The sequence below is a fragment of the Oryx dammah genome, unplaced genomic scaffold (genome assembly GCF_014754425.2).
Source record: "Oryx dammah isolate SB20612 unplaced genomic scaffold, SCBI_Odam_1.1 HiC_scaffold_5, whole genome shotgun sequence".
Taxonomy (NCBI): Eukaryota; Metazoa; Chordata; class Mammalia; order Artiodactyla; family Bovidae; genus Oryx; species Oryx dammah.
Window position 1 is genome coordinate 89,495,631 of NW_024070189.1, and position 24,335 is coordinate 89,519,965.

General features: G+C 47.7%; 1 protein-coding gene across 1 annotated transcript in view; it reads left to right on the forward strand.

Annotated features, from left to right (window-relative positions):
• Nucleotides 1-13,253: 13,253 nt before the first annotated feature.
• Nucleotides 13,254-24,335, forward strand: part of ATCAY (ATCAY kinesin light chain interacting caytaxin) — a 38,860-nt gene continuing 27,778 nt past the window's right edge. Inside the window, exons 1-2 of the mRNA XM_040241958.1 lie at nucleotides 13,254-13,627; nucleotides 15,965-16,082. Coding sequence (XP_040097892.1) covers nucleotides 16,006-16,082 — 77 coding nt within the window. The 5' untranslated portion in view covers nucleotides 13,254-13,627; nucleotides 15,965-16,005. The remainder of the gene's footprint in view (nucleotides 13,628-15,964; nucleotides 16,083-24,335) is intronic.

The following is a 24,335-nucleotide window of genomic DNA, read 5'->3' on the forward strand; positions in this document are numbered from 1 at the left end:
GCGCCCGCCGACCCGGAGGCGCGAAGGGGCGGGGCCGTCAGCGCATGACGTCATCTGGCCGGCCCCTGGGCCGCGTGCCTCTCGCGCCCCGCCACGCGCCACAGGCCCCGCCCCACCTCGCGAAGCTCGCGCCTTCTCACTTACTAGTCTGCTTCCAAGGGCGTATCTTTGCCTCGAACCCCTCCCCTCGCTGCAAGCCCCTCCCCTTACTCGGAGTCCCCACTTTCCCTCTGCTCAGCATCAGGGTCTTTGGCGGCGACCCTCTTCCAGTTGAGTCCCACCCTCTTCCAGTTGAGTCCCAGACCTGACCCGCTTTGATTTGGTTCAAGCTCCGCCCCTCGCCGCAAGCCCCGCCCAATATTGGACTTCCCTTTAACCTCTCAGCTTGGGGATTTCGAGGCTGCATTGGAGAAGGAAATAGCAACCCCCTCCAGTACTCTTGCCTGGAAAATCCCATGGACGGAGGAGCCTGGTGGGCTGCAGTCCATGGAGTCGCTAAGAGTCGGACATGACTGAGCGACTTCACTTTCACTTTTCACTTTCATGCATTGGAGAAGGAAATGGCAACCCACTCCAGTGTTCTTGCCTGGAGGATCCCAGGGACGGGGGAGCCTGGTGGGCTGCCGTCTATGGGGTTGCACAGAGTCGGACACAACTGAAGCAACTTAGCAGCAGCAGCAGCAGTGGTTTTTCCTTTTTGAGCGGGGTTTCGTTGTCCCGCTGACAGTTTCTGGCTGGGTGAATATGGCCCTGCTGATACAGCCAAGTCCTGCTGATCAGTACCCTGTTTGCCAGTCTTTTGTTAGAAGGCTCCAGTAGCTAAAATTCAGTGGCTCTAAATTCGTGGTTCTCAACTGGAGTGTTTTGCCCCCAGAGGACAGTGGACAGTGTCTGGGGACATCTGTGGCTGTCATGCCTGGAGTGCTCCTGGCATCAAGTAGGTGGGGACCAGGGATGCTGCACAACACCCAGCAGTGTGCAAGTAGGTGCCCCTTGACAGAGAAGAACCTGTCTCCAATATCGGCAGTGCCAAGGTGGAGAAACCCTTTTCTAAGGGTAATTCATTTTGAGACATATTTCTTTACCCACTTACTACAGGCAGGGCCTTCTTGGAGGGTAACAGTGAGCTGCCCGACACCAGTCCTCAAGAACTTGGATTCAGGGAAGCAGATCATAACCAAACTATTACAGTTATGATACTCTTTGGTTAAGAACAGATTTATTGAGATATACTTCACATACCATACAATTCACCCACCTAAGGTGTGCAATTCAATGTTTTTTAGCATACATATCCATAAAGTTGTGGATGGCAGTTACAAACATTAATTCCAGAACATTTTCATCACTCCAAGAAGAAACCTTGTACCCCTTCACAGTTACTTCCCCACACCTCCCCCAGTCCCTGGCCACCACTAGTTTGCATTCTGTCTCTATGGATTTGCCAGTTCTGGACCTTTCATATAAATGGAATATTACTCTGCAGTAAGAAGGAATAAACTCTTGATGCACACAACAACTTGGATAAAGCTCTAGAGAATTATGCTTAGTGGGAAAAGCTGATGTCAAGAGGTCACATATGATTCTATTTACATAAAATTATTGAAAGATCAAAAATTATAGAAACGGAGAATGTATTTGTGATTTCCACCACTTAAGGGCATGGGGGTGGGGGAACGGGGAATGGAAGTAGCTATAAAAGGGCAACATGAGAGCTCCTAAGGTGATTGGAATCTTGTGTATCTTGACTGTATCAAAAGCAATAGTGCTATTGTACTATAATTTTCTAAGATGTTATTAATACCATTGGGTAACATGGTGGAAAAGGGTACATGGGATCTTTCTGTGATACTTTTTACAAATGTGTGTGAATCTACAATTATTTCAATTTTTTAAATTAATTTTTTGGAACTTCCCTGGTGGTCCAGTGGCTAAGACTCCACACTCTCAATTCAGGAGGCCAGGATTCTATCCCTGGTCAGGGAACTAGATCCCACATGCTGCAGCTAAGAGTCTGCAGACTGCAGTGAAGGTCAAAGATTCCACATGCTGCAACTAAGACACCAAATAAATAAATATTTAATTTTTTTAAAAATTTAAGCCCCCCCCAAAAGTGTCCATTTACTGATCACACTGGAGTGGTGTTCTTTTGCCCGCCCCCCCGCCTTTTAAGCAGGCACAAGGCTAGTCAACCCTTGGACAGAAACCATGGCAAGCCCAGGGTGCCAAGAAAAGCCGTATGGGTGATTTAGTGGATGGCATTCTTCCATTTGTGTCTTAATGGCCATGTGTGGTCATTAAGGAACAATCCAGTGCGTCTGGCAAACGCAGCTCCCCCGCCATGCCCTGGCTGAAGGCCAGTGTGGTAATTACCCAGGACCTCATTCTGATTCCCTGAGGCTCTAACTAGCTAACCCATGCTGCATACCTTTTACAAAAGCAGGTCTGTTTTCTCTGGAGTGCATAGTATCTTTTTTTCCTATTATTTGCTATAAGTGTTAGTCACTCAGTTGTATCTGACTCTTTGCAACCCGATGGACTGTAACCCATCAGGCTCTTCTGTCCATGGAATTCTCCAGGCAAGAATACTGGAGTGGGTTGCCACTCCTTTCTCCAGGGGAATCTTTCTTACTCAGGGATTTAACCCAGGTCTCCTGCATTGCAGGTGGATTCTTTACCATCTGAGCCACCAGGAAAGCCCCTATTTGCTGTGAGCAGTGTGTAAAATGCTTTACATGAACAACGTTATCTAGTCCACACAATAGCCCTCAGAAGTAGATACAGTTGATTCTCGTTATTGGCAGCAGTTCTGCTCTGTAATGTTGCAGCAAACACTGAAATGGCAAATACTGACCTTTTGCTCCCAGGGGAAATACAGACTTAGGTTCTTGAGAGCCTCAGATCACATTTTCATTAGTCGATCAATACCTAAATGTGTGTGTATGTGTGTTTTATTTTGTTTAAGGGCATCTTGTTTAATATACATTGTAGATTGCTTTACCCTGAACTCACAGTCCACAACACTGTAACTCACACTTGAATGAAGCTTATCTAACATGTTTATTTTCTCCATAAGGCACATCTTGATAGCTTACAGTGAACAATGTCGGATTTGTGATTTCCGAAGATTTAGCTTCAGGACCAGGGACTAGGTTTGATCACTCAAGAGCTTTTGTGTAGCAGAATTTTATTAAAGTTTAAAATGGACAGAGAAAGCTTCTGACATAGACATCAGAAGGGGGAAGGAGAGTGCTCCCTCGCTAGTCTTTTCAAGGCCTTATATACTTTTACTAGACTCACTCCTACAGCATACATCTTAAATTAACAAGATTAGAACTAACAATAGAAAAGTCTTACCAGACCTTGATGAAAGTGAAAGTGGACAGTGAAAAAGTTGGCTTAAAGCTCAACATTCAGAAAACGAAGATCATGGCATCTGGTCCCATCACTTCATGGGACATAGATGGGGAAACAGTGGAAACAGTGTCAGACTTTATTTTGGGGGGGCTCCAAAATCGCTGCAGATGGTGACTGCAGCCATGAAATTAAAAGACGCTTACTCCTTGAAAGAAAAGTTATGACCAACCTAGATAGCATATTCAAAAGCAGAGACATTACTTTGCCAACAAAGGTCTGTCTAGTCAAGGCTATGATTTTTCCAGTGGTCATGTATGGATGTGAGAGTTGGACTGTGAAGAAATCTGAGCGCCGAAGAATTGATGCTTTTGAACTGTGGTGTTGGAGAAGACTCCTGAGAGTCCCTTGGACTGCAAGGCGATCCAACCAGTCCATTCTAAAGGAGATCAGCCCTGGGTGTTCTTTGGAAGGAATGATGCTAAAGCTGAAACTCCAGTACTTTGGCCACCTCATGCGAAGAGTTGACTCATTGGAAAAGACTCTGATGCTGGGAGGGATTGGGGGCAGGAGGAGAAGGGGACGACAGAGGATGAGATTGCTGGATGGCATCACCGACTCAATGGACGTGAGTTTGAGTGAACTCCGGGAGTTGGTGATGGACAGGGAGGGCTGGCGTGCTGCGATTCATGGGGTTGCAAAGAGTTGGACACGACTGAGCGACTGAACTGAACTGAACTGAGGGAAAACCACTAGACCATTCAGGTATGACCTAAATCAAATCCCTTACAATTATACAGTGGAAGTGACAAATAGACTCAAGGGATTAGATCTGACAGAGTGCCTGAAGAACTATGGATGGAGGTTCATGACATTGTACAGGAGGCAGTGATCAAGACCATCCCCAAGAAAAAGAAATGCAAAAAGGCAAAATGGTTGTCTCAGGATGCCTTACAAATAGTTGAGAAAAAAAGAAGCTAAAGGCAAAGGAGAAAAGGAAAGATATACCCATCTGAATGCAGGGTTCCAAAGAATAGCAAGGAGAGATAAGAAAGCCTTCCTCAGTGATCAATGCAAAGAAATAGAGGAAAACAATAGAATGGGAAAGACTAGAGATCTCTTCAGGAAAATTAGAGATACCAAGGGGACATTTCATGCAATGATGGGCACAATAAAGGACAGAAACAGTATGGACCTAACAGAAGCAGAAGATATTAAGAAAAGATGACAAGGCAAGGATACACAGAAGAACTATACCAAAAAAATCTTAATGACCCAGATAACCATGATAGTGTGATTGCTCACCTAGAGCCAGACATCCTAGAGTGTGAAGTCAAGTGGGCCTTAGGAAGCATCACTACGATAAAAGTTAGTGGAGGTGATAAAATTCCAGTTGAGCTATTTCAAATCCTAAAAGATGATGCTGTGCAAGAACTTCACTCATTATGCCAGCAAATATGGAAAACTCAGCAGTGGCCACAGGACTGGAAAAGTTCAGTCTTCATTCCAATCCCAAAGAAAGGCAATGCCCAAGAATGTTCAAACTATTGCACAATTACACTCATCTCACACACTAGCAAAATAATGTTCAAAATTCTCCAAGAATGTTCAAATTCTCCAAAATGTTCAAAATTCTTCAACAGTACATGAACTGAGAACTTCCAGATGTTCAAACTGAAGATAGAAAAGGCAGAGGAACCAGAGAAATAATGGCCAACATCCACTGGATCATATAAAAAGCAAGAGAATTCCAGAAAAATATCTACTTCTGATTTATTGACTATGCCAAAATCTTTGACTGTGTGGATCACAATAAACTGTGGAAAATTCTTAAAGAGATGGGAATACCAGACCACCTTATCTGCCTCCTGAGAAATCTGTATGCATGTCAAGAAGCAACAGTTAGAACTGGACATGGAACAACAGACTGGTTCCAAGTTGGGAAAGGAGTACATCAAGCCTGAATATTGTCACCTACTGATTTAACTTATATGCAGAGTACATCATGCGAACTGCTGGGCTGGATGAAGCACAAGCTGGAATCAAGACTGGAGGGAGAAATATCAATAACCTCAGATATGCAGATGACACCCCTCTTATAGCAGAAAGCGAAGAAGAACTAAGCCTCTTGATGAAAGTGAAACAGGAGAGTAAAAAGGCTGGCTTAAAACTCAACATTCAGAAAACTAAGATCATGGCATTCGGTCCCATCACTTCATGACAAATAGATGGTAAAACAATGGAAACAGGGACAGACTATTTTGGGGGGCTCCAAAATCACTGCAGATGGTGACTACAGCCATGAAATTAAAAGACACTTACTCCTTGGAAGAAAAGCTATGATTAACCTAGACAGCATATTAGAAAGCAGAGACATTACTTTGCTGACAAAGGTCCATCTAGTTAAAGCTATGGTTTTTCCAGTAGTCATGTATGGATGTAAGAGTTGGACCATAAAGAAATCTGAGCACCGAAGAACTGATGCTTTTGAACTGTGGTGTTGGAGAAGACTCTTGAGAGTCCCTTGGACTGCAAGGAGATCAAACCAGTCTATCCTAAAGGAAATCAGTCCTGAATTTTTTTTAGAAGGACAGATGCTGTAGCTGAAGCTCCAATACTTTGGCCACCTGATGCAAAGAACTGACTCATCTGAAAAGATCCTGATGCTGGGAAGGATTGAAAGCAGGAGGAGAAGGGGTCGACAAAGGATGAAATGGTCGGATGGCATCACTGACTCGATGGACATGAGTTTGAGCAATCTCCAGGAGTTGGTGTTGGACAGGGAAGTCTGGCACCCTGCAGTCCATGGGGTCGCAAAGAATCGGACATGACTGAGTAACTGAACTGAACTGAACTGGACCCCTTCCTCCTTGAGGGCTCCAGACTCCTTATCAGCCTACCTAAATTAACTCTCTCAATCGCAGCCTTCTTGTGCTAACAAAAACTAGACAGCACTTCAGCACCATGCGTGGAGGCCATTATAAATAGCAAAATCACCAACAAACTCCCAAATGTTAAAAGTATGGCACTAAATAGACCCCAAAAAAGACAGTTGTTTACAGTCAAGGCTTGAACGAGCATCACCTGGTTCAGCCTCAGCTGGGAACACATGGACGGCCAGTACTCGATTTTTTTCACTTCTCTGTGTTGTCTACAAATGATCCTGAAAGCACCGTGAATATTGAATTTGGGGGTTACACATAAAGTTCAACAGGCAAATTTACAAATACAGAAACTGCAAATAATGAGAATCAAATGTATTTGTATGAATCACCTTTGCAAATGAAGAGAAGATTCAAGGAGGTTTAGCCATTTCATTGCCTCAACAAATTTTATTGAGAACCAACTTCATTTCAAGCCAAAGAATTGATGCTTTCAAACTGTGGTGTTGGAAAAGATTCTTGAGAGTCCCTTGGACTGCAAGGAGATCAAACCAGTCAATCCTAAAAGAAATCAATCCTGAATATTCATTGGAAGGACTCATGTTGAAGCTGAAGCTACAATACTTTGGCCACCTGATGTGAAGGGCTGACTCACTGGAAAACACCCTGATGCTGGGAAACATTGAAAGCAGGAGGAGAAGGGGGCAACAGAGGAAGAAATGGTTGACAGAGGATGAGATGTTTGGATGGCATCACCAACTCAGTGAACATGAGTTTGAGCAAGCTCCAGGAGATGGTGAAGGACAGAGAAGCCTGGTTTGCTTCAGTCCGTGGTTTGCAGTCAGACACGAATGAACAAAAACAACAGTTATCTTGGGAGGGGGGCTGTCCTGGGCATTGTAGAGTGTTGGGCAGTGTCGTTGGTCTTTACCTGCTCCATGCCAGTATCAACTCCATCCCCTCCAGTCATGATAATCAAAAATATCCCTGACATCACCAAATGTCCCAAGATGGGTAAAAGTGCCCACAGATTCTCAACCACTGATCTAAGGATTAAAAATACAGCAATGACAAAATGAAACATCTCTGACCTCAAGAAACTTAGGGGAATGGGAATGGGACATCAGTGTTCCGTGGGGACAGAGTTTCAGTTTGGGAAGATGAGAAAGTTCTAGAGATGGATGGTAGGGGGAGTGTCCAACAATATGAAGCCACTAAACTTTACATTTGAAAATTATTAGAATGGGGACTTCTCCAGTGGTTAAGACTTTGCCTTCCAATGCAAGGGGTGTGGTCAGGGAACTAAGATCCCACATGGCCAAAGAACCAAAACATAAAACAGAAACAATATTGTAAACAAATTCAATAAAGACTTTTAAAAAGGTCCATATCCAAAAAAATCCTTAGGGACTTCCTTGGTGGTGCAATGGGTAGGAAACCTCCTGCAAATGTAGGCGACACAGGTTCAATCCCTGGTCCAGGAGGATCCTACATGCCACAGAGCAACTGGGCCCGTGCACCACAACTACAGAAGCCTGCTTGCTGCAACTGCTGTAGCCCACGTGCCTGGAGCCCTCACTGCAGCAGGAAAAGCCACTTCAGTGTGAAGCCCATGCACCCCAGTTAGAGAGTAGCCTGCACTCACCCCAGCTAGAGAAAAGCCTGCACAGCAATGAAGACTGAGCAGAGCCAAAAAATGAAAATAAATAAGAAATAAATAAAATTGTACAAAGAAGAAATGGTGGTGACTGCAGAGGGTTAAATTATTTTTGAAATCTTTAAACATTCAGTTCAGTCACTCAGTTGTGTCCAATTCTTTGTGATCGCATGGACTGCAGCACGCCAGGCCTTCCTGTCCATCACCAACTCCCAGAGATTGCTCAAACTCATGTCCATTGAGTCGGTGATACCATCCAACCATCTCATCCTCTGTCGTCCCCTTCTCCTCCTGCCCCCAATCCCTCCCAGCATCAGAGTCTTTTCAGATGAGTCAGTTCTTCGCATCAGGTGGCCAAAGTATTGGAGTTTCAGCTTCAGCATCAGTCCTTCCAATGAATATTCTAGACTGGTTTCCTTTAGGATAGACTGGTTTGATCTCCTTGCAGTCCAAGGGACTCTCAAGAGTCTTCTCCAGCACCACAGTTCAAAAGCATCTGTTCTTCAGTGCTCAGATTTCTTTATGGCCCAAGTCTCACATCCATACATGACTACTGGAAAAACCATAGCTTTGACTAGACGGACCTTTGTCGGCAAAGTAATGTCTCTGCATTCTAATATGCTGTCTAGGTTGATCATAGTTTTTCTTCCAAGGAGTAAGTGTCTTTTAATTTCATGGCTGTAGTCACCATCTGCAGTGATTTTGGAGCCCCCAAAATAAAGTCTGTCCCTGCTTCCATTGTTTCCCCATCTATTTGTCATGAAGTGATGGAACCAGATGCCATGATCTTAGTTTTCTGAATGTTGAGTTTTAAGCCAACTTTTTCACTCTCCTGTTTCACTTTCATCAAGAGGCTCTTTAGTTCTTCAATTACTGCCATAAGGGGGGGGTGTCATCTGTATATCTGATGTTATTGATATTTCTGCCGGCAGTCTTGATTCCAGCTTGTGCTTCATTCAGCCCAGCATTTCTCATGATGTACTCGGCATATAAGTTAAATAAGCAGGGTGACAATATTCAGGCTTGATGTACTCCTTTCCCAACTTGGAACCAGTCTGTTGTTCCATGTCCAACTGTTGCTTCCTGACCTGCATACAGATTTCTCAAGAGGCAGATACGGTGGTCTGGTATTCCCATCTCTTTAAGAATTTTTCACAGTTTATGGTGATCCACACAAAGGCTTTGGCATAGTCAATAAAGCAGAAATAGATGTTATTCTGGAACTCTCTTGCTTTTTTGATAATCCAGTGGATGTTGGCAATTTCATTTCTGGTTCCTCTGCCTTTTCTAAAACCAATTTGAACATCTGGAATTTCACGGTTCATGTATTGCTAAAACCTGGCTTGGAGAATTTTGAGCATTACTTTACTAGCGTGTGAGATGAGTGCAATTGTGCGGTAGTTTGAGCATTCTTTGGCATTGGCTTTCTTTGGGATTGGAATGAAAACTGACTTTTCCAGTCCTGTGGCCATTGCTGAGTTTTCCAAATTTGCTGGCATATTGAGTGCAGCACTTTCACAGCATCGTCTTTTAGGATTTGATATAACTCAACCGGAATTCCATCACCTCCACTAGCTTTAAACATTATTAGATGATAGATTTTATGTCCATGAGATTCTCCAGGCAAGACTACTGAAGTAAGTTGCCATTCCCTTCTCCAGGGGGATCTTCCTGACCCAGGGATCAAACCCGAGTCTCCTGCATTGCAAGCAGATTCTTTGCCATCTGAGCCACCAGGGAAGCTCTCTCGCTATATTTTAACCACAATTAAAAATAAACCCGACAAGAGCCAAATTTGTTTCGCGCAAGAGGCTTGGCGGCGGCGGCGGCGGCAGCACCACGGACAGCTCCCGGCAAGCTCCCAGGAAGGAGGGGCCGCTGCTTTACAGAAGCCCTGTCGCAAATTCTTTTCCTCTTTTCCTTCATCCATGCAACTCCTACTCACTCCTCAGGGCCCAATTCACATAGTCACCTCCGCTGCCCAACTCTGAGAAATATCCCCATGCCTCACAAAGCCACTCTACTCCAAAGATCTCTTTTTGCTGTTGTTTAGTCACTAAGTCGTGTCTGACTTGTGACCCCATGGACTGTAGCCTGCCAGGCTCCTCTATCCATAGAGTTTTGCAGGCAAGAATACTGGAGTGGGTTGCTATTTCCTTCTCCAAAGGATCTTCCCGACCCAGGGATCGAACCTGTGTCTCCTGCATCTCCTACATCTCCTCTTTGGCAGGCGGATTCTTTACCAGTGTGCCACCGGGACTCTAAGTCAGCCCACACTCTGCTGCCCATTTGATTCTCCGAGTAGGAGTTCTCTGAAAGCAAAGTCTTATTCATTTTTTGGACCCCAGTGCCCAGCACCAGAGCTAATCTGGATTCCCGACTTAGTATCTCTCCCCAGAGCTCCACTGCCTCCAGCCAGGAAGTGCAGAATCCAGACTTTGTTCCAGAGGCTCTGGGCTCTCCTCTGCTGCTGTGGGGTGGTTGTCTTTATACCTTTGGCTCAGAAGGCCACAGCCACCGAACCAGTAAGAGGGGTGGCCACATAGAGTGTTGTCTGAAACCACAAAGGGAGCCTGCATCTATGGTGTCTACCTGCATTTCCCAATATCTCCTTTGTGCTGGGTGCAGCTGCCATGGTACATTACAGTGTACAAAAGAAACCAAGTCTCTTTTCTCTTCAAATTTCTATTCCAATAAGTGGAGGGAATAAACAAAGAAACAAGTAAATAATTTCAAACAATTGTGTTATGAAAAAAAAAAAAAAAAGGACTTCCCTGGCAGTCCAGAGGTTAATTAAGACTCTGTGCTTCCAATTCAGGGGGCATAGGTTCAATCCCTGGTGGGGTAACTAAGATCCCACATGCCATGTGACATGGTCCCCCCCTCAAAAAAACCCCACTGTTTAAAATAATCTGTATTTTGGGGACTTACCTTGTGTTCCAGTGGTTAAGAACCTGCCTTGCAATGAGTGGATATGAGTTTGATCCCTGGCCAGGAAACTAAGATCCCACATTCCACACACTCAAAAATTTTAAAATAAAATGCATCAGTCTTAAGTATAGAATTAGCATATCATTCAGCAATGCCACTCTCAGGTATACACCCAAGTTCATTGAAAACAGAGATTCACATAAATCCATGTACACCCACAAGAGCCAAAATGTAGAAATACTTTTTGTTTATCTACTGATGGATGAATAAACAAATGAAAAAATGGCACAAGCATACATACAATGAAATGTATGATTCAGCCAAAAAGATGAATGAAGCACTGACACACACCACGATGTGGATGATCCTGGAAAAATGATGCTCCGTGAGAGAAGCCAGATACAGAAGATGGCATAGTAGATTATTCCATTGATATGAAATATCCTGAACAGGCAAACCCACAGAGACAGAAAGTGGATTAGTGGTTGCCAGGGGCTGGGAAGGGGGAATTAAAGGACTGCTTAATGGGTACGGGATTTAGGGTGATAAAAAGTTCTGGAACTAGATAGTGGCTGTGGTGGCGCAACACCATGAGTGTACTTAATGTCACTGAACATACACTTTCAAATGGCTAAAGCGGTAAATTTTACCTGATGCATACTTTGTACTTGCATGCACGTGCTCAGTCATGTCCTAACTTTGTGACCTGATGGACTGCAGCCCGCCAGGCTCCTCTGTCTATGGAACTTTCCAGACAAGAATACTGGAGTGGGTTGCCATGCCCTTTTCAAGGGGATCGTCCCAAGCCAGGGATCAAACCAGTGTTTCCTACATCTCCTGCATTTGCAGGTGGACTCTCTACTGCTGAGCCACCTGGGAAGCTGACATGTATTTTACCACAGTGATAAAAAAAAATTATACTGAAAAACAGACTAGGTAATGGGAGGATGATGGAGTAAGAGATAAAGGTGGGGGATGATCAGGGAAGGCCTCTCTGAGCTGACACCTGAATAATGCAAACATCTGGGAGAAGGGCATTCCTGGCAGAAGGAACGGTTTGTGCACAGGCCCTGTGGTGGGAATGAGCATGATGTATTCACAGAACAAGTGAAAAACCACCACAGTGATTAAGAGGCACAGGCGAGAACAACAGGTATCCAGCCCTGCTTGGGGTTATGTATTAAGTTTTCTTGTGGCTGCCATAACAAAGTACCATACTAGGAGGCTCAAAACAATAGAAAAATTGTTGTTGTTGTTGTTTATTATTGTGCTGCATGGCATGTGTGATCTTAGTTCCCTGACCAGGGACTGAATCCGAGCCCCCTGCAATGGAAGCATGGAATCTTAACCACCGGACTGCCAGGGGAGTCCCAGAAAATTTTTTCTCTCCCAATTTTGGAGGCCAGAGTCTGAATATAGAGGCAAGGTTGGAGCCTTCTGGGGGCTGTGAGGAGAATGCATTGAGTGCTCCCCCAGCTTCTAGAGACCGCCAGCCATCCTTCATGTCTCCTGGCTTGTAGATGTCTCACCCTGATCTCTGCCTCCATCTCACATGGTGTCCCCCCTCCTCTTCTCTCATGAAGTTACTTGTCGTGAGATTTAGGGCTCATCTTTAATCCAGGATGATCTCATCTGGAGATCTTTAACTTAATTCCACCTGCAAAGACCCTTTTTCCCCCAATAAGGTTACACTCACAAGTTCCAGGGGCTAAAACATAGAGGTATCTTTAACCGGGGGGGCGGAAGGCACCACTCAACCTGCTACCAGTCTAAACATAAAATCAGTGACAGCAGGAAACCCGCGCAGAACTCTTCTCCTACTGTGGTATGTGCCAAGCACCCAGCCCGGATCACCTCATTAAACGCTGAAACGCCAGAGGCCTAACGTTTCTTTTTCGCAAATGAGGAAACTAAGGCCCAACAAGTACGATCACTTACCCAATCGAGTCCCCCAGCTCGTGACTGAGCCAGTGTTCAAACCGATTATGGTCTGATTTCAGAGAGTGCGCTCTTAACTCTATTCTACCGTCTTTCAGGGCGGGGCTGCCGCACGCACACCTGCAGGGGGCGCCTTTCCCTCGGTGGCCCCGAGCGCGTGTGTCTAAGAATCTTTCTGCCTCCCCAGCACCCAGCCTGGTCTTCGGTACTTGGGTCATAGGAAGTGGCCAGCTGAAGGACCCACGAAGTGGGTACAGGAGGTTATTATTCCTTCTCTCATATTCCAAGGAATGAGGCCATCGCTGCCATTTATATATTTATTTGTTCCTTGTTTTTGTTTTTAAATCTGTGATGCGCCATCAGGAATCATTTCCGCTTCTGCCCCCAGTGAGGCTCTTAGCACTGCTCCCCTCTCAGCCAATGGAGAACACCGATTCTGCCAGGGGGCTGTGCTTTTTGGTCAGCCCTGCCCCCACCCACCCACCCTGCACACAAAAGCAGCATAATTGACTGTCTTAAAGGAAGCCGAGCCTCTGCCCGCTACGAGCTGGCGAGAAGAAAATACCTCGGGAGGCACAAGCTGAGACAACGATGACCCAAGACGCAGCCGCGGCCGAGCAAGGGGGAGTCGACCGCTAACTGCAAGCCTTCCCTGCCCGCCGCGCCACCATCCCTGGACAAAAAGCGCCCGTCTGCGCCCGCCGCGTTGCTCTGAGTGACCTTCCTTGGATGCAGAGTTCGCCCTGAGCGCATCTTCCTCGGATGCTCTGAAGGCCGGGGGACCGCGCTCTGCAGGCGCCCGGGGTTCGTCTTTGTTTGCGCTCACCCGGGAGAGGCCGCGGAGGTAGCCGGTAGCCGCACGGAGGTGAGTCCACTTTCTCCCCGCCCTGTTGAGGAAGATCGTCCCCCATGTTTCTGGAGCTGCAAACCCGGCTTCTGGCAGATGGGCGGGTGGGAGCGGAGAGCCGGGGTACTTGGTGATTCTTGGAATGGCAACCTCCATTTTTTCCCCACGCGGAGAAAACCATCCGCCGCGCGCGCGCACACACACACATACACACCCACAAGGTTCACCTCGCGTGCCCACCGTTCACCTGGAAGGCAGAGGATTGCACCATTTCCAGGCTGTGTCGGGAGATTAGGCGGCTCAAACCCTCAGCCCCTCTCTGGGACGCTTCCTGCGAGACCAAAATGTACAAGTCCCAACTCTGTGCGTTTCCTATTTATAACGCCGTGAGCGGATTTGGAAAAAGGATTTGACAGAAGTGCACGTAAAGGCTTGCCTATGGGGTGGGGAGGAAGGGAGATGGGTACAGACAAGAGATGCCTCCTCCTGTGTCTGAACTTGTATGCGAGGGGCTGATAATTCAGCACCACGGCAGAAAGGACCGCTTCTCAGCTTCCGCTCGCTGCCTCCTTATTCGATGGTCCTTGAATGTGAAGTGGGGACCAGAGGGCGGGAGTGTCCAGGGCCCAGCGGGACCCACCCACATCCCGGCATTTAGAGGATCGTGGGGCAGACATGTGAGGCTCCAGGCTCGGCTGTAGGTGGGCTAGGGGGGTGGCCCTTTTCAGGGGGCTGAGGCCACACTCAGCTCAGGAGAAGGAAGACAGACGCAAAGACCACTCCCTTCATAAAGAAAATGAATTCTACTGACGCGAACTTTCCCTTGCGGTAAGATTCTGGGTGGCGGTTGCCCATAGCATCAGGAAGAGATCTCTCTTCTCCCCCCGCCCCCCACCTTCCGTACTGCGTCTTACTGTCCCTCCTCCATGAATGAGTGACGACATCCAGGGCAGTGACAAAATCGAGTGAGAAACTCTCACTGAATGGGGGAGGGTCACATTTCAGACACCCCCTCTCTCCTACCTGGCCCTCACTCTGCTCCCTCTGAGTCCTCCCTCTGAGCCCCAATCCCAAAGGCAGACCCACCATCCACAGGGGTTTCCATCCAGCGAGGGGCTTTGGAAGACACACCCAAATAGAGAGCCACCCACCAGCTTTAGAGAGGCAGCTGCGGCGTGGGGGAGGGGGGAGGGCTGGACGCGGGACCTTAGGTGCTGGCAAGTGAAGATGACAACTTAATCTCAGCTCTATGGACGTTTGGGGCCAGATCATTTTTTATTAAGGGGGGACCATCCTGGGCACTGTGAAGCATTGAGCAGCATCACTGTTCTCCACCCACTTGATGTCAGTAGCGCCTCCCCCCGCCCCATCCCGCTCCGCATATGACAACTAAAAACATACTTCCAAACATTACCAAGCGACTGGTGAGGCCGGAGGCAGCATCACCCCCAACTGAGAACCACTGGCTTAAAAGCACAGAACCTGTGCTATTCATTGAGTCATAAGATCTTGGGTGTAATTCCAAAAGGGATGTTAGAGGTTATTTCTGGATCCAGTCTTCCATTGATAGACCCAGAAAGTGAGGCAGGGGAAGTCTGCCGTGCCCCAGGGCATGTTCATCTTCATGCCCCAAGTTCAGTCTCACTCAGCAGTTCTGACCACACTCCCAGACAGCCCAGCACTTAAGCCACCATCTAGAGCACTAACCCCACCCCATGCCTGCCCCCAGCTGGCTCCTCACAACGTTAAAAACAAAACTGGCATTTTGTGGTTAGTGAGAAATTATGATCCTGATTTCCAACCCCAGGGACTTTCTCACTGTCTTTTTTAGTCCTAGGGTCAGGTTATCAGGACTTGCTTCTTCTTAGGGGCATGGGAGTAGCAGACAGAGGGGCAGGGGAGGTGGGCCAGAGCAGATAGAGGTGGTTGGGGTTAACCAGGTCCTGTCTGAATGTCAGCCCCGGCGAGGAAACTTAATTATATCAGTCATTAGCCCTTTAGTATAAATGACTTTAGTTGCATTTATGGCTTCCTAGTTGAAGTCCAAGGTAAGGGAGGGCAGGTGAGCCATGGGGATGGTGGATTTCAGAGCTTTACTGGGAGGTAGTTTATAACTGGAGGCTCAACCCCTCCTTTGGGTTCCAATTCCTGACCCACCCACATGGATTTTCAGCTTTCTATGTCTCTGTTTTCTCACCTGTGACATGGAGAAGCCTCATGGGTCCAGGCAGTGATTCAGTAAGATGACAGACACAAGTGCTCTTTGAAGATGGATCTCTGAAGTTCTGTGCATGGGTGGGGAATTGTCATTAGGACGATTCTCTAGTAAACCCTCCATCCACGGCTCTCTTTCAGGATTCACCCCTACTTCAAGTCGGCACCTCTTCCCAGCTCTCATGGGAACCACCGAAGCCACACTCCGGATGGAGAACATGGACGTGAAGGAAGAATGGCAGGACGAAGCTCTGCCCAGGTACGGCTCCTCGGCCTGCGTGTCAGCTGTGGAGGGAGTGCCTGGCCCAACACTTCTCCCAGATGTGGGACAGACACCCCAGTTGACCCGGCCAAGTTCATAATTGGTATTTGCTAACTTAAGATGGATTTCCCACCTCTCCCCGCCCACCTCTGCCAAAGTGCTTAAATAGCTCCCATTCCCACACTCTTGTAAGAATTCTAAACATTCTTCTGTGAAGAAAACCATCTTATGGACTATTGGGCTTCCCTGGTGGCTCAGATGGTAAAGAATCTGTCTGCAGTGTAGGAGACCCAGGTTCCATTCCTGGATCGGGAAGATCCCCTGGAGTAGGAAATGGCTAACCACTCCAGTATTCTTGTCTGGAGAATTCCATGGACTGAGGAGCCTGGTAGGCTACAGTCCATGGGGTCGCAAAGAGGTGGACATGACTGAGCGACTGACACTTTCATGGGCTGTGACAATCTTCTTACCTGGGTTCCCAAAAATCCAGGTAATAGTGTGTTTTTATCTGCAGCAGCATATCCCCGCTTAAAATCGCTGGGTCAGATGCTCATTCCTTGAAAACTCTGGGTTTCAGCCTCCACGCGCTCCTGCCGCTCTCCATCCTTCGTGCCCTCCCGCCCCTGCTGCCCCCTTCCTGTTCCTTCTGTGCTGGGCTGGCTCTGATGTTCTGACTTTGCACTGGCTGTTCCCTCTGCCAGGAGTGCTCTTCCCCAGACACCCGCCTCCTCTGCCTCCTTCAGATCTCTGCCCACTGGCCGCCTTCTTAGAGAGGACCTCCTAGCCCTTTCATTACCCACCTCCCCCAGTTCTTAAATTGTTTCCTTCCTATACAACAGCCCTCCCAAGATATCCATGTCCTAATCCCTCCCTGGAGAATGTTTGTTAATGTGGCAAAAGGCACTTTGCAAATATGAGTGAGTTAAGGATCTCAAAATGGGGAGATGACAATCCTGGATTGTCGAGGGGGAGGTCCTTAATGTAATCACAGGATTCTGTATAAGACAGTGGTCCCAAACCTGTTTGGCACCAGGGACAAGTTTCATGGAAGACAGTTTTTGGGGTGGGGGAAGGGAATGGTTTGGGGATGATTCAAGTGCATGGCATTTATTGTGCACTTTATTTCTATGATGATTGCATCAGCTCCACCTCAGATCGTTAGGCATTAGATCCCAGAGTTTGAGGACCCCTAGTATAAGAGGATGGAAGGGGACTTCCCTGGCTGTCAAATGGTTAAGACCCCGAGCTTCCAGTGAAATGAATGCAGGTTCAATCCCTGGTTGGGGAAGTAAGATCCTACATGCCTCAAGGCACAGTCAAAAAAAAAAAAAAGGAAGGTTTGTCTACAGGTGTAGGAGCTGTGATGATGACATTAACAACTTGGAGTCATGGGAGGAAGAGGCCACCCGGCCAGGGATGCATTGCTGGTTTCTCCAGGAAAAACTAGCCCCATGAAACTGATTTCAGACTTACTTCTGGTGTCTAGATTCATAAGAGAATACATCTGTGCTGTTTGAAGCCACTAAATTTGGAACAACTTGTTACAGCAGCCATAGGAGACTCATACAATCTAATATGCTGACTATTCCATACACTTGTTTACAATCTGTTCTCCGTGATGGATCCCATGAGAGCAGGGGCCTTTGGTGTGATCACAGACATACAATTGGTGCTCAGTAGGTATGGGTGAATGGATGACAGTCATTAGTAGGAATGAAAAATCTTAAGAAGGGAGCCGTGTGTGGCTGAGGTACTTGTCTCTGTTTCCTCCTCCAGCAAGGCATTAAGTAAGAGGAAATATCATCAGCACAGGCTCCCCCTGATTCAACTGCTCATCTCCTTCCCATTTTTTTTTTTCTTGGCCATGCTGCACAGCTTGCAGGATCTTAGTTCCCCAACCATGGTTCAAACCCATGTCCCTTGCACTGCTATGTGGATTCTTAACCACTGAACCACCGGGAAGTCCCTCCCTCCCACTCTTTAAAAAAATATTTATTTATTTAGTTGGCTGCATGGAGTCTTAGCTTCGGCACACAGACTCTCTAGTTGTGGCACGTGGACTTGGTTACCCCAAGGCATGTGGGATCTTAGTTCCCCGACCAAGGATCAAACCCATGTCCCCAGCATTGCAGGACAGATTCTTAACCTCTGGATTGCCAGAGAAGTCCCTCCCTCCCACTTTAATGCAAGGAGTTTATCCCAGGGAAATGATGCCTAAGAGTTAGTTGCATAACCATTTGGGAAGGAAGGTCAACGAGACTGGGCACATTCACCCTGGAAAGGAGACCTTGGGAAGGAATTCCAGCTCCAGAAGGTCTCAGTGGGTGAGGGTGCTGAGGGCAGCACGGGGCTGAGGGACAGGCCTGAAAGGTTTGAGTCTAATCTAGGCTCTTTGGACTCAGATGGCCCCATATGTGCATAGTTTACACGCCCATCCTTTCAAAAGCAGAGCAGGTTGATGGGGGAGGTCTAGAGCTTCCTGACAACCTGTCCCAGGAGAAGCCATGATGTTGAGGGCATCACCCCCTCATTTGAGAATCTTGGGCTTCTTGGCAGTCTAGTCCTTTTCACCCAAATCCTTGTGGTTCGTCTTCTTCCTCTTCTTCTTCTTTTTTTTTTTTTTTTTTTTTTTTAGTATTTATTTATTTAGCTGCCCCAGGTCTTAGTTGTGGCACGCAGGATCTTTAGTTGTGGCATTCAAACTCTTGGTTGCATCATGTGGGATCTAGTTCCCTGACCAGGGAGCAAACTTAGGCCTCCTGGATTGGGAGCGCAGAGTCTTAGCCACTGGACCACTAGGGAAGTCGCCCTTGTGGTTCTTAAAGCAATAGATGCCCCATACCAGAATAACCAAGAATCTCTTGTCTGCCCAGTACCATTGTCTTCAGGAAGACTTAGTTTGAGAAGGAGATGGCAACTTCATTGGAGTCAAGCTCCTATTCACTCACTGTTAGAATGTTCTTTGTTCTACATTCCCCTGTGAAAGTCTTTCTCTCCAACTCAACACAAGGAGCACTGTTGCCTGGATGTGTAGAAAGGGGTTTCACGGGGCTTCCTGGCAGTCCAGTGGCTAAGACTCTGCACTCCCAGCGAAGGGAATGCAGGTTTGGTCCCTGGTCAGGGAACTAAGACCCCACATGCTGTGTAGTTCGGCCAAAAATTTTAAAAGGAAAGGGATCTCATGATACCTGGCAGTTTGGGTGAATTAAAGATCATTTTTCTAACTTTTTATTTTGTATTGCGGTATAGCTGATTAACAACGTGGTGGCAGTTTCAGGTGAACAGTGGGACTCAGCGGTACATGTTCCCATATCCGTTTTCCCCCCAACTCCCCTCCCATCCAGGCTGCTGCATAACATTGAGCAGAGTTGCCTGTGCTATACAGTAAGTCCTTGTTGGTTTTCCATTTTAAATATAGCAGTGTGTACAAAAGTTTTGGCAGGGGCTCCTCCCATGGCTAGAAATGCCCCAGAGTGGGCAAGAGCCGGCCACCTTGAGGAGCTGTCCCTCATCTGTGGAAGGTCTGTTTTGTCCCACAGAAAAGGCGGAATTAGATGGGGGTGATCTCAGTGGGTTCCTTGTAGCACCAAGCACTCTGGGAGTTTAGAAACATCTCCAACCAGTCTCAGCATCGCTCACCCTGTGGTCCCATGAACTCTGACCTCCACTGAGACCAAAGCATTCCCAGGTCCAGACTTCAAAAACCTTCTGTTTCAACCCCACCTCCCCAGGTGGCAAACTCCAAGCCTTCCTGGACATTAAAAAAAAAAAAATATCTGATGACACCACAAAGCTCACCTTGCTCACTCTAGTTTTATTTCAAGCAACACAGTGGAAACAAGACAGCACAAGCTGTGGAACCAGATGCCAGTGGGTTCAGATTCCAGTTCTCTAATGGCTTGTGTGGCCACCTCGGACAGCTCTTTGAGCATCTTTGTGCCTCAGTTTTCCTACCTGTAGAATAGGAACAGTCATTCCTGGCTCAAAGTGGTTTGAGAAGTTGATGCTGCCTGTAGCATCATTTTTCTTTTCCTTCTTTTTTATGTATTTATCTTTTGGTTGCACCTCAGAGGTAGACGGGATCTTAGATCCCCAACCGCGCACCCCCTGCAGTGGAAGCTCAGAGTTAAAACCACGGGACCATGAGGGAAGTCTAAACATTCTTCTTTTTTTTTAGTTTTCTTTGGTATGGACCATTTTAAAGTCTTTATGGAATTTGTTACAATATTACTTCTGTTTTATGTTTTGGTTTTTTTATTATAAGGCCGGTGGGAGTCTAGCTCCCCAACCACAGGGATTGAACCCTCAGCACCTGCATTGGGAGGCGAGGTCCTCATCACTGGACCCCCAGGGAAGTCCCAGCATCATTGTTATCAGCTTGTATCTCCTTCACTCTGGTTCCTTGTACCCATCCCCCACCCCCCATAAAAGAGACCCTCCTCTCCCAAGCCTCCTTGAGACAAAGTGGGGCTGACTGCAGCTGCACGTGTGAATTTCAAGTGAGTTTCCCCAGCTGCAAAGGGCTTCTCTCTCCCATTCAGTGGCTCAGTGTTCACAGGATAGAGGCTGGCTGTGCAACCCCAGGTTGGGAACATGCCTTCGTTGAGGCGCTGTCCTCCTCATTCCGGGAGGAGTGAGTAAAGCTCCTTATACAGCGTCCAGATGCAGCCCAACATAAGCACCTCTGTCTGAGTCAGACAACCCCTGATTCTATTCCTTCCAGCACAGCGATCCCTTCCTGGGGCTTCTCCCAGCTTCCCCTGCGTGTGTCCGGGCATGCAAACTGTGCCTGTTTCCTGTGGTGTCTTTCCGCACTTCTGCAGATTCCCATGGACTATAGCTGAGGGCTGCCTGGAGATGACCTATTCACTGCCTCCTTTGCCCATCCATTCATCCTAGCAATGTGCACCAACTGTGCCAGGCTGTGGGTGAGACGCTGGGGACACCTGGCAAACAGGAGAGCTGCCCTCATGGGGTGCTGGAAGAATAGGGCAGAGACAGGCAGTCCCTTATAACCTCACTGGCCAATGGAAAATTGAAGCTGGTTTCTTGGCACCTGGAGCAAGCCTGGGTGGGGTCTGAGTGGGTTGGGGAGGTTAGAGGAGGAGCTGACCTTGAGCTATGAAGGATGATGAGGGGGGAACAGGGAAGAGAGGCTGAGGGTAGCAATCAAGGATTCCAAGCAAAGAGAGCAGCATGTGCAAAGGCCCTGGGGCCAATGGAAGCAGATCGAGGGACTGAAGGAAAGTTGGATGGGGAAACTGAGGACCTAGGTGGGGAAGGGTTTGGCTAGCATCTCACAGCTAAGGAGGTGAGTGCAGGATTAGGTGTCTCAGCCTGTGGGTTTGTAAACTTTTTTTCTTTTTCGGTGGACTGTGCTAGGTCTTGCAACATCCAAGCTCTTCATTGTGTTTGTAATTTTATTTTCCTTTCCTTTAGTGGATTGTAGTCCATGATACCAGCCAACAGAGGATGAGATGGTTGGATCATCGACTCAATGGACATGAGTTTGAGCAAACTCTGGAGGATAGTGAGGGACAGAGAAGCCTGGCCTGCAGCAGTTCATGGGATCGCAAAGAATCAAACATGACTTAGCAACTGAACAACAAATAGCTGATTAACAATGTTGTGTTAGTATCTGCTGTGCAGCAAAGTGTGTCAGTTATATGTAGACATAGACTCACTCTTTTCATAAATTCTATTCCCATAGACGGAGAAGGCAGTGGCGACCCCACTCCAGTCCTCTTGCCTGGGAAATCCCGTGGACGGAGGAGCCTGGTGGGCTGCAGTCCATGGGGTCGCTAAGAGTCAGACACGACTGAGCGACTTCACTTTCACTCTTCACTTTCATGCTTTGGAGAGGGAAGTGGCAACCCACTCCAGTGTTCTTGCCTGGAGAATCCCAGGGGACGGGGGAGCCTGGTAGGCTGCCGTCTATGGGGTCGCACAGAGTCGGACACGAATGAACTTAGCAGCAGCAGCATTCCCATATAGGTCATTACAGAGCATTCTAGAGAGTTTCCTGTGCTATACAGTAGGTCCTTATTAGTTATTTATTTTATATATGGTAGTGTGTATGGGCTTTTCCAGTGGCTCAGTGGCAAAAAAAAAAAAAAAAAAAATATGCCTGCAGTGCAGGAGACACAGATTCAGTCCCTGGGTTGGGAAGATCCCTTGGAGGAGGGCATGGCAACCCAATCCAGTATTCTTGTCAGAAGAATCCCATGGACAGAGAAGCCTGGTGGGCTACAGTCCATAGGGTCGCAGAGTCTGACATGACTGAAGCGACTGACCACACCCAGTATGTATATGTCAATCCCAATCTCCCGACTTATCCCTCTGCCCTGTAACTTGGTATTCTGACATAGTCCCAAGCTTAGAAACTAAAAATTATAAGAATGGTGTACGCAATGTCTGTAAACTTTTACCCGGATTTGCTGACTCCTGAGATTTTGTCGATATACCTTTACTGTCCTCTCTCCCCCTCCTCTCTCTGTCTCTCTCGGTGTCTGTCTGTCTGTCTGTCATCTGTCTATCTAGCTATGCTCAGTCTCTGTCTACATGCACCCATCCCTGCACAGGGCAGGCCAAGGATGCTCCCTCTCCAAGTTCAACGCACACACAGCAGTGATTGCATGTTGTCCAGCTCAGCAGTCCTGAAAACTGTCAGGCAGGAGCCGTGGGTTTAGGGCAGGAAGTGATGGGGCGCCCTGAGGGTCCACTGTCCCCCACCCACTCCAGCGTTTCTCTTTCCTGAACTCCGGCAACGCTGGGCTGTCACAACAAAATACGGCACACAGGGCAGCTTCAACAGCAGGTGTTTATTCTCGCACAGCTCTGGAGGCTGGGTGTCTGAGATCATGGTGCCAGCAGGGCTGGCTTCTGGTGAGGGCTCTCCTCCTGGCTTCTTGTGACATGGCGTTTCCTCTGTTCTCAGTGGTGGAGAGAGAGCTTTCTCATGGTTCTCCCTCCTCTTGTAAGGCCATAGTCCTAAGGGATCAGGGCCCCACACATTTTTTTTGACTGCTCATGTGGGATCTTAGTTCCCCAACCAGGAATTGAACCCCCACTTCCTGCAGTGGAAGGGTGGAGTCCCAACCACTGGACCACCAGAGAGGTTCCAGGACTACACACTTTTGACCTCCTTCAATCTCAATTGCCTCCTAAAGACCCTGTCTCCAAACACAGTCATACTGGGCATTGGGAGAACACAGTTAGGTCCAGAACATCCTGTCTGCATCCGCTGAGCCAGGGTGACTGCCAGGGGTGAGGTGGGAGATGGGGAGCGAGGGCTGGGAGGTCTGTGATTCTGCTCACAACCCCAGGCTTTCTTTTTAAAAAATATTTCTTTACCTTGCCAGGTCTTAGTTGTGGCTAGATCCCTAGTTGCAGCATGTGGGATCTAGTTCCCTGACCAAGGATTGAACACAGGCCTCCTGCATTGGGAGTGTGGGGTATTAGCCACTGGACCACCAGGAAAGTTCCTCCACAAGGCTTTCTGATCCAGCCAAGATGTGATGGTGCTGGGGGAGACCAGAACAAGATGAATGGGAAAAGGTGTCAGAAAGTGCAAAGAAGGGTAGATTTATCTGAGTGTCTGAAACCACCAAAGTTGCCTAGAATTTTTGAAGGCCTCTCTGCAGTTCCCTCGACTTAGGTTTGCAAGAGTCCTATTACAAGCCCTGGAGCTGCTAGTCCAGCTTTGAGCCTCGGAAAAGCCTACTTAATGCTCAGAAGGAGTTTTTGCTGTTACCCTGCACCAGAGGTGGCTGTGGATCAGGCAGAAGCAGAGGCTGGGAAGCCCTGGAGGGGAGACTGAGGCAGCGTGGCCAATCTGAAGGCCATCAAAGCCTAGAGCAGTTTGGGAAGCAGTGCTCAGTCGTGTCCAACTCTTTGTGACCCCATGGACTGTAATCTGCCAGCCTTCTTGGTCCATGGGATTTCCCAGGCAACAATACTGGAGTGGGTTGCCATTCCCTTTTCCGGCGATCTTCCCAACCCAGGGGTCAAACCTGTGTCTCCTGCATTGGTAGGCAGATTCTTTCACCACTGAGCCACCTGGGAAGCCACTTGGGAAGCAGGAGGCATATTCAAAGGGCCTGGGGCCCACAGTTTTATTCCGAATTCCTTTCTTTCACACTATGAGTAACATTAAGACAGAGTAGGACCTGAGGGTAGAACTAGGTCTAGGGGCCACCTCTGAAGCCAGAATATTGCAATATCAGCTGATTCTGAGTGACAGGTATTTCT